General features: G+C 38.2%; 1 protein-coding gene across 10 annotated transcripts in view; it reads left to right on the top strand.

Moving 5' to 3' along the window:
- SRRM1 (serine and arginine repetitive matrix 1) overlaps positions 1 to 9,696 on the top strand; it is a 19,120-nt gene extending 9,424 nt beyond the window's left edge. For 7 of the 10 annotated variants that reach the window (XM_085305025.1, XM_085305022.1, XM_085305027.1 and 4 more), the window contains 9 exons: positions 1,360 to 1,631; positions 1,795 to 1,875; positions 2,258 to 2,344; positions 3,049 to 3,193; positions 5,853 to 5,957; positions 6,288 to 6,749; positions 7,437 to 7,623; positions 8,363 to 8,557; positions 8,715 to 9,696. In XM_085305025.1, coding sequence (XP_085161151.1) covers positions 1,360 to 1,631; positions 1,795 to 1,875; positions 2,258 to 2,344; positions 3,049 to 3,193; positions 5,853 to 5,957; positions 6,288 to 6,749; positions 7,437 to 7,623; positions 8,363 to 8,557; positions 8,715 to 8,819 — 1,639 coding nt within the window. In that variant the 3' untranslated portion in view covers positions 8,820 to 9,696. The remainder of the gene's footprint in view (positions 1 to 1,359; positions 1,632 to 1,794; positions 1,876 to 2,257; positions 2,345 to 3,048; positions 3,194 to 5,852; positions 5,958 to 6,287; positions 6,750 to 7,436; positions 7,624 to 8,362; positions 8,558 to 8,714) is intronic. The other 3 variants (XM_085305021.1, XM_085305020.1, XM_085305023.1) reach the window with 3 other exon arrangements.
- Positions 9,697 to 10,605: the final 909 nt, after the last annotated feature.

The following is a 10,605-nucleotide window of genomic DNA, read 5'->3' as shown; positions in this document are numbered from 1 at the left end:
CAATACCATCAGTTATGTATGAGATGAGTGGTATAAAATTTCAGTATCACATTTCAAAAGTGTAGAGGGAACCATTCTRGTAGCTGTGAAACAGTCTTTTGAATTGAAATAGTCAAGAGAATTTCATCTTCCTTTTTGAAAAGTGGCAGCTTTAGAACTCCAACTCACTCAAATGCCCCTGGATAGCTCCCAGCATAGGCTGACGTGATGTTTTTCAGCATTGTTTTGTCCCCTACAGGGGAAAAAGTGAGAGTAAATTGCTGCGGATTTTACTTGTTGGGAATTTTAAGTTAAGACTTACTGTTCCATCATGTATAGTTAAAGGAGATTATMATTTTGACTAAAAATTTATTTCTTCCTCATGATCTTTTAATAAAAAAAATGTTTAAACTGTTTTGAAGTCTGGTGCTGAGATTGCACTTTTACCAGCCTAAGCAATTGTTCTAGTAGCAAAGCTCTGAGTATAGCGTACTGAATAGCAAATTATGTACTGAAGGCAATGTCGAAAGGGACATTAGTCGTAATAGGAGCAGCATAATATGGTGCTTCCTTTGAGGCTTTACAAAATGATTACTATTTTTTGAGCTTGTAAAGATGTTCATTTAACACAGTTGTTGGGAGAACTGTGCAAAGTATCAAACGTGTATGTTGCAAGATGTACAAGAACTTGCTTTCAGCAAATGTTTCTCACTCAAGGTAGGGTTTCTTTTTTCCAGGTTCTCAGGAATTCTGCAGCCAAAGGTGGATTCTGCAGGTACACAATTGCAACAGAACTTGCCACAAATTTTGCCGCAGAATTCTAGAGGCCCTACCTCTTAAAATTTATGAAGTAAAAATGAAAGTCTAAAACAAGAACACACAAAACCAGATTCATTTGGAGTTGTTGTCTGTCTTTTTTTTTTTTTTTTTTTTTTTTTTTTTTTTTTTTTTTTTTTTTTTTTTGCCTCCTGGTATAAAAACATTTTTAGTGTCTTTGCACACCAAACTCTTAAGTGATCTCTTTGGAGATCGTTAAATCACATGCGCTAACATGGAGAATTCTCTTAACCATCCAAAAGCTAGAGAGCCAAAAGAAAACTAATTGCTCCCAGGTTAAAAGCTTAGTCATAGTCTGTAGATTGACAGAAAGCAAGCAAAGGTAACACYAACAATTTGTTGCTCCCTGTCTAAACAATAGCTGTGATTAAGATTGATCTCCTTTTCTACAAAACAAGTGTTGAAGGCTGTACATCCTGTTTTGGAAGTGCTCTTGTATGTGGCCCTATAGATGTGCTTGAAAATGAGTGCAGTTCCTGGTGTTCATGCTCAAACATTTATTGAACTGACTAGTCAGAATCTAATGTTTTATTTGATTTGCAGGAGGAGACGATCATCAGCATCTCTGTCTGGCAGCAGCTCTTCCTCCTCTTCCTCACGTTCTCGATCGCCACCAAAGAAACCACCTAAAAGAACTGTGTCCAGTCCTCCTCGTAAAACACGTAGACTGTCTCCTTCTGCAAGTCCTCCTAGGCGAAGGCACAGACCATCCCCACCAGCAAGTCCACCTCCAAAACCACGTAGGTCTCCAACACCCCAGCAGTCAAATCGTACAAGAAAAAGCCGTGGCTCTGTTTCTCCTGGCAGAGCATCAGGTAATTGAATATAAATCTGTCTTTCAGCAGCTTTATAATTTTGTGCTATCTTTTCTTTTCCCCTCAAGGATAGTTTCTACAGTTTGTATGGGCAGTAAGTCATGCAATTATGTAAGAAACTGCAGCTAAGTTGCGAGAAAGCTAATTTGACTTTGTCTTTTAGCAACCAAACATAAGAGTACTGAAAAAAGAGAATCTCCTTCGCCAGCGCCAAAACCAAGGAAGGCAGAACTGTCTGAATCAGGTACAGCTCAGTTTTCAACATAGACTTCGGGGTGTGTGGTGTGATTTGGTGGTGGTGGTGGTTTCTGTGTTTGAGGGTTGTTTTTAATCAAAGGTACATGACTACAAAAGACAACAGTAAAATATTTTGTGAACCCTATTTTCAAATTAGTATTGAAAGCAGGAATTTTTAGAAGCAGGATCATTCACATTGCTTCAAATATTTCGATTTAAGCTTTCTTGAAAAAAATCTCAGCCAAAGTACATAATCTGAACTGAATGTTAGCTGAAGTTGTAAGAAAAAATATGCTTGACCTGCTGAAATACTGCTTCACTTCTGTCTGAATAAAGCAAATTTTGTATCCATAGTTTTAAATACTCTGTGTGTGTGCGTACTTTTTCAGAAGAAGATAAAGGAGGTAAAATGGCTGCAGCAGATTCTGTGCAACAGAGACGTCAGTACAGAAGGCAAAATCAGCAGTCATCATCTGGTATGGATAACACACACTTTCTAAAACTGGATTRTATTTAACATTTGATACTGCTTCACTGAAGTTCAAGTTTTGATTAAAATTATTATCAGTTTAGTCTATGATGCTATTGTAAACTTAATTACAGATGTACCACTTCTACATAAAGAAGTTTTTCTTAATTATTGCTCACACTGCTTTGAGGAAGAAAGCAGATTTTTTAAAGGCTCTACTAAGCTTTTCTTAATGGGCTTTCACCTTTAAAAGTTGCACTTTTAAACCTTTACCACCGTGTAGAAACATCTTTTTTTTTTTTTAATTTAAAACTGAAGAGTACTTAATTTGTTGTTGCTGTAGGTTATTTCCTAATATTTTTGAACTCTGGTATGATTGAGCTTGGTAAATTAACCTGGGTTTGGCCTGGTGGTTGTCCACTTAAAATTTGACTAGTCATGCAAATTAGAAGGTAAAGGGCAGTCATAGACAGAAATGTTGTGTGGCCCAGTTCTAGTGGTTGAAGTTTGGGGTAAATATTTACTTACCACTTCACTTGAACAAACATTTTTAGTTACATTTATGTTGCTTGAGCTACTTTTAAATAGAGACCTTTTCCGTTGTGGGAGTGGGGGAGCTTAGTAGTTTGAACAGCAGTATAACTGGATCAGTAACCGCGTAATAGTAYGGTGAGAATAATTTTTCAGGGATTAATTCTTCTGTACATACAGATTCTGGCTCATCATCCTCATCTGAGGAGGAACGACCTAAAAGATCTAATGTGAAGAATGGGGAAGTTGGTAGGCGCAGACGCCATTCGCATTCACGTAGTCCATCACCTTCTCCACGAAAACGTCAGAAAGAATCTTCCCCTCGGTAATTTCTTAAGCTGTGCATAACTGTTGCAGTTTTTTTATATAATTGAATCTGGTTCATGTTGCTTGTTTTTTGTGCTGTGTAATTGTCAGCAGACCCCCAACAGAGTAAGTTGGGTCCAATTATCCCTGAACTGCACAGACAGAAAAAAAGATAATGCTTTTCCTCCAAACTTTATCCTAGAAATGAAAATGAGGTTCTTGATGCTAGTTATAGCAAGCTTCCTCTCTAATGACAAGGTAGGATTTCCTCCAAGTTGTAGTGAAGCCATGGATTTCCGTGTGATCTGAATTGTAATACTTAGTTCATATGATCTTCTTTAAATTGGAAGCCTCTGGAAGCCACCAGGATATATCGAGGACCTTTGGTTTTGTTTGTTGTTGACGGGTTTCTTCTGTACCAACTTTGCCTCTTGCACTCTTTCCCAAAGCATCTACGGCCAGCTGCCGTAAATGGGCTGCTGGGGTAGATGGACCTTTTGTCTGTTTCAGTATCGTATTCTTGTTGTGCTCATTTGTTGAGAATTACTTTGAGCTTTATTTGAGCGTGTTCATTTTTGCCTCAACTGTATGGCAAATAGAATTTTTTTACACTTTGTTTTTTCCTGCACTGCTATCAGGATGCAGATGGAAAAGAGGTGGCAATCACCAGTGATGAAAAGGTTGGTTAGAAATTAATCTGTTAACTAGGATTTGTATGTAAAAGACCATTTAGAAAGGCTCTCATTTCTTTTGTCATGGGCAAGTATTTACTATCTTTCCTGCTTCTGACTTGTACACTCAGAGTGATAAGATGAGGGAAATTCAGACTGTTCTCTTAATGCCTTGGATCTGGGCCACTTCACTGCCCCCCCCCCTTAAAAAAGAAAAGAGAAAGAAAAAAAAAAAAAAAAAAAAAAACCTACCCAACAGCAAAGGAAACACTTGCCCCATATCTGTTGTTAATCAGTACTTCAAGTAAGTGTATAATGTCCGGCAACATGCTGCCTGTTTTTGCCTTAAAACAACAATGCATTTGTATTGATCCAGGGTTTTTCTTATTCTGTATATGCAGATTTGAAAGATAGGTGAGCACCACTTTGCATTTCTGTTGCAGTTGATGTTCTGGCTAAAACCCTTCCCTAAACCTGCAACAGTTGATAAAGGTGTTTATACTGTGTGTCACAGCTGAATTTCAGGAAGTCTCATTCCTCTGTCCTTTAAGTGTTTGGAACTAGTGGCAGACATGGGCACTGAATAAGAACTTTTTTTCCCTTTGTTATGTAGCCAGTATTTGCAACACTTGTGAAATTGCGTGCTCTGTACTCAGCCCAGAATATAGGAAAGCACAAGAAGCTGGGTGTACAAAGAATTTATTAATCTGGTGTAATTTCTTTTTTTGTGAGTAATCTGTAATTGAGGCCTGACTAGAATATTGTTGCAGCATACATAATCTGATTCATATGAAGTGTGACTGGATCTTAAAATGTAGATCATTATCATTCTGGATCTTGTTGCTTGCCAAACAGTTGCATACGAAACGGACTAGAATGTGGAGATACTTTCAGCTGTTTACAAAATAATAAATTTAACTGTTGCCTTCTGCATAAAGCCTTAAGTGCTTCGTTCTAGTCTAAATGTTTAACATTGTGAAGTGTTTAATTAGGGCAACTCTAACATCTGGTATTTTTTCCAGACCGGATCATATACAAATGTTTATGATCTGTCACAAGCGGCTTTTGGGGCAAACTCTTGTCTATAGAGAGTATAACTTTGTGCCTTGGAAAACAGCAGCCAGAGTATTTGGAATTAAAATTTAGGTAGCTTGTTGTTTAGACGAGCTGTCTGCCTCCATTTTCACCAAGCTGTGCTGCCTTGACTTGGTCTCTTTCATTATGCTTGTTTTGTCTTTTTTTTCATATCATTACTTGAATTGCTTAAAAGCTATTTTTCTTTACAAAGTGCTGCTTTTTCCGTAACTCCATGACAACTTGTTTGATCAAAGTTTCCCCTCCCAGAAGCCCATAAACCTATCTGAGAGCAGAATGGCTCATTTTGTGAATAACTTGAATCCAAATAGCAGCAGTTAGCACCAACTCTGATTTTTGTCAGCATTTCAGGAAATGGTAAGTCATCTTAGATTTCAGATCTCTAGACAAAGTTGTTTCTGAGTGTACAGTTTCACACTATGCTTAATCTGATTCCATCGGAGGCTGCTGCTGAAATTATTTTTCTCCCTGACACAGATGGGCATTCCCAGCCCTCCCTTGTGTTGGATCTAGCAGTCGTGTTACTGCATGATGACAACTTTTTTTTTTTTTTTTTGTCTTTTGGATCAGTGAACATATCTGACTTATTAGGTGATCACTATATTCTGTGCAAGGGAGATGGCAGAAATGAGGAAAATATGGGCGCGAGTGGGGCTTCCTCTTTGTCTGCAGGTTGCAAATCCATCGAGTTAAGCAGATTGAGAAATTGTCTGACTGGAGTCTTGGGCTCTGAAAATTCTCATGCTTTTTAGAGATGGACTTGGATGTAATTTTTCTATTAGTAGTTCTAATAGAATTTCATTTTGAAGCARTGCATGAATGAGAGTAATTGGCATAGAGAAAACAAGAATAAAAGGAAAAAACCTCATGATTCAATTACAACTTTTCTGAGTAATTCTGATGCCTCTTTAGTAGGCGGCGGCGAAGTCCATCACCCCCTCCTCCGAGGCGACGACGCTCTCCTTCACCTGCCCCTCCTCCACGGCGGCGGCGGTCACCTTCATTACCTCGTCGAAGGTACTGTATTGCATTTTGCCATAAAATAGTTGCTTCTGGTTTGGTTGACTTCCAAAAATAAATACCATAATTTAGGGGACCTGTTCCTTGATTGCAATTTATTGAGGGGAATGTAGTTTTGGTAGTGCAGTCTCTTTGTTTTCTGTGGCAGATGTGTAGCCTGGATCTAGTACACCCATTAAGCTTATTTTCCAAAAAGTTTGTTACCAGATAAGGCTTTAAGGAGTTTTTAGAGAGAGACTTTTGTAATTTTTCTCCTCTCTGAGCAAAATGCAAGGCACTTGCAAGTAATTCATGTCTGTGACATCTGAACTTCAATTACCTTTCTAGGTCTCCATCACCACCTCCGCGTAGACGCTCACCCTCTCCAAGAAGATATTCTCCGCCGATACAGAGACGATACTCTCCTTCACCACCTCCGAAGAGAAGAACAGCTTCTCCTCCTCCCCCTCCTAAACGAAGGGCCTCACCTTCTCCACAGTCAAAACGCAGAGTCTCCCATTCGCCACCACCAAAACAAAGGAGCTCCCCAGCTGCTAAGAGGCGCTCACCTTCAGTATCTTCTAAGCACAGGAAGGGTTCTCCTCCCAGTAGGTCTAATCGGGAAACACGTTCGCCACCACAAAACAAAAGGCATTCACCTTCACCTCGGCCTAGAGCTTCTCATACCTCTGCAAGCCCGCCGCCAATGCGAAGAGGAGCTTCAGCTTCACCTCAGAGAAGACAGTCTCCATCTCCAAGCACTAGACCTATCAGGAGGGTGTCAAGGACACCAGAACCTAAGAAGACAAAGTAAAAAAAAAAAACTCACTTCTTGTTTGTGTTGTTTGTGTTTTGTTTTGGTGCAACAGGAGGAATAGTTAGGGGATCAAACTAAAGTGGTGTTGTGTATCTCTGTATGTTGCTCAAGCATTGGTGGCTCTGTTTGGCTTTTTGACAGCCAACTTCTAATGTGCATTTTTTGAAGCTTTTTTTTTTTTTTTTTTAATGGGTGCTTCCAATCTTAAAAAGTGTAACTTGGGGAGAAGCTTTAGAGAGGCTTTATGTAGAGTTTGAGGCATCTTTTAACAGTACAGAAGAGCACTGGGACTGAGCAGGTGGGAAAAAAAATAGAGAATGTAGCTGAATGTAATGTCTTGCACTCTCTCTTCATTGGGTGGTAGAATAGCAGTGCTATTCTCTTGGTTTTAATGTGCTTATAAATTAATCATATCTGATGAAAGAGAGTAGTCATTCCTGAACAACGATAGTACTATCCTTTTACAAGCTATCGAGTTGCAATACCCTTTTGCATTACTGATCCACAGTAGCATTTGATTGTTTYGCTTTTTGTAGCGTATGCCAACACAGTAACTGATCATTTTAAGTGGCAGCTTAGCCAAGTTATAAACAARCATGTTTGGTTTTTGTCACTCTAACTTGTTTTCTCTCTTAAATCTCTTAACACTAGTGTCTAAGTGTGGCTTTTCTGTTTTTAAGGGCTTCCACGCCAAGTCCACGATCTGTGAGACGGGTGTCTTCATCAAGATCTGCCTCAGGATCACCTGAGCCAGCGCCAAAAAAACATCAAGGACCTCCATCTCCTACTCGGTCTCGTTCACCTTCTGCAAACTGGTCACCTGCAAAAAAGGCTAAAAGTCCAACTCAGAGCCCATCACCTGCAAGGGTATTTGTTTGCTAATATTAGGAGTACTGTTTTGGGTTATATGGCAAGCTATTTTCATCAAGACTTGCTTGCTGAACAGCTCTAGGCTTATTCACATACCAAAAAAAATATTCTTGGAGTGAAGTTTTTTAGTTTAAAAAGCATCTTAAACAATTTACAGTAAAGATGTTTCAAAATTTAATATTTACAAGTCTGAAACAAGTGCTATATTATAAACATTCTAACTTGTGGAAGAAGACTCTCTCATTTCATGAAGTTTCTGGGATTACTTAACAAGAATGCTTCACTTAAAATGAGTTCCATGGTCTACGGAGYGAGAAGGTTTTAAACTCAGGGTGTTCGTAATAGGAAAAGACGACATTATCTGGTGTCCTTTTCCGTTCTTTGAATAGAGTGACTAAGGACATTTTGCTGGAGGAGTATTTGGAGAGTTAAACTCCATCTGCAGTATTCCTTTGTAGAGAAGGGCTTGTGTGTCGTTGCTGTGACCAGCATATCAGGTTTGCATGGTATTCTGAGATGCTGCACTGCAGTACATTAGACTATCCCTCTTCTAGGATTGCTTTTGCCAGTTGATTGGGAACATTACTTTCGTCTGTTCTGAAAACTGACTTGAGTTTACTGAGCTTTGCATGTTGCTCAGTTAGTCTGAATTCCCCAGTTTGGTTGAAGGACTATTTTAACAAAATCTTAGTCTCAGAAATGAGGCCTAATATCCATTGAATTGTTTYCATTACAGAATTCAGATCAAGAAGGTGGTGGGAAGAAGAAGAAGAAAAAGAAGGACAAGAAGCATAAAAAGGATAAAAAGCACAAGAAACACAAAAAACATAAGAAGGAAAAGGCTGCAGCGGCTGCAGCAGCTGCTGCTGTGGCTGCAGCAGATACCACTTCAGCACAGGAAGACCAGGAAGCAGAGACAGAACCCAAAAAGGTAGGAGTTTGGTGTATATCTTTATGTTCTAAGTAAGTTTTACTTCAAAAGTGCAACTGAGTGTTCCGTGATTTTGCTTGTTGAGTTGAAGTATTGGAGGGCTACAGCCTGGCCTATCTTTCAGTGTTTGAAGAAATGCTTTATCTTTTGTTTTAAGGAGACAGAAAGTGAAGCAGAAGACAACCTGGATGATCTAGAAAAACACCTGCGAGAGAAGGCACTGAGGTCAATGAGGAAGGCGCAAGTGTCACCACCATCTTAGGCTGAAACCTTTGATATAATGTACATTTTATTTGGTTTGTACTCAGAATTCAATTTCAAATTGCTAAATGTGTTTGAGCTTTAGAATATAACATTTGTTGTAATAATTGCTAGGTTGAGGTTCACCATGTACAAAGGGCATGGATTTACATTACAAAAGGTGTCCACAGTGTACTAGTGACATTCTTTCATTGACAGTCAACATAATTTCATTTAGAGTGAGACTTTTTAGAAGCAGTAGGAATTTTTTTGAAGGTTTTAAACATGACCATCAGTTCCCTAGTTTCTTTAAAATTCACCAAAACCTTTAGGATAATTTGTGAGGGTCTCATTTGATTTCTTTTGTGCCCACTTAGATTATGCTACTAACCTTTGTGGTTTGTAAGCTTGCCCAGGAGTAAAACCACTGCAGAGTTGCCAAGAAAGTACATATATTTTAATGCTTTCTACTGTTGCCTGTATAGTCTCCATTAAAGTGAATCAAGAATAGCAATTTAGAATGGTACATAAATGAAAGCATGTTGTTTACCAGGACACTGTGGGTTTATATTGATGTAACATGTTGATTTGGAACACTGGAATTTCATTTGTATTTTTATGTTCTTTTTTTAAAGGGCAGTTTCCATGATCAGCAGTCCCAGAAAAATTCCTTCAGTTACATAAATTTTGTTTGTGAGATGTCGTTGCCCCATTCATAAATCTTGTCTCGTTGCGGTTCTTCTGAATGGTATAAGCAACTTTCAGAGATGTGGTCTTTGAAAGTTTGAGGAACCCGAACTTTGGATATTGTCATGTTTTCACTGTTTTTTTGTTTTTGTTTTTTTAACTAAAGCTATATAAAGCTTGTGGATTAAACAAAATAAATTTCTAAATTTAAAGAGATGTTGGCTATTTTTATATGAACACTTACATTTGCTAATCAGTTTTCTTTTGTACAGGGTTATCAAAACACAGATATGAAATTGTTTGATCCAATATGCTGGCTTTTCAAAAAGTGGGGCTTTTGTTTTTAGCTGTCATAGTGGTAGCAGGAATAGCCCTTAGTTAATTCGGTGACGTTCCTGTTGTGTCTGGATTGGTGTTCTTGCAAAGCAAGAGTAAAACAATCTGCCTAGCCAGCACACTGTTAGGATGGATATGTTAAATAAAAAAAAAAAAATTACCTGTTAATATTGCTTGCCATAGCAAGTAGACTGCTTCAAGGTTCTGCTAAAATATCTGACTTTAAAATGAKGTTTGCATTAACTTAGCTTTGTTCATGTGAACACTGGTTTAAATACCCATCTAAAGAATCCTGTTAGCACACTGCTTTTTTCAGTCATATTTGAAACTTACTGGATTGCTGCTGTCAAATTYTCCAAAAATTCAAAGTCTAGTTCTGAAATCAGGTCACTTCTGAAGAGTCTAAGGCTCCTCAGGAAGGAAGAATGAAATGTGCTTTTGAAAATGTTTGTCCTGCATCTGAAGTAGATGTGATGTTCAGAATTAAGTGTAGATATTTGATTAGTCCTTTTACTTGACATCGTGTGGGCTTTTAACAGAAAACAGGTGTTATGTAGATACTTGACGGAAGGGGTATCTATAAAGTGGCTTTCTTCTGCACTTACTTTTATGCTGAATCTTTTTTTTAGCCTAAATATACATTGTATGCTAAAGTGCTTGTAATCTTAGTTCACCAATACTTGGGTATCACCTGTTATTAAATGTGTATAATAAACTCCAAGAACTTTCTGGACAAACACATTTTAAAAGGTACATCTGAGTGAATTTGGTGCTTATGAAACTAA

Source organism: Rhea americana, unplaced genomic scaffold, assembly GCF_003343005.1.
Source record: "Rhea americana isolate MKP2758 unplaced genomic scaffold, rheAme1 scaffold_215, whole genome shotgun sequence".
NCBI classification, from domain to species: Eukaryota; Metazoa; Chordata; class Aves; order Rheiformes; family Rheidae; genus Rhea; species Rhea americana.
Note: the sequence above shows the minus strand (reverse complement) of the source record. Positions and strands in the feature narration are given on the sequence as shown.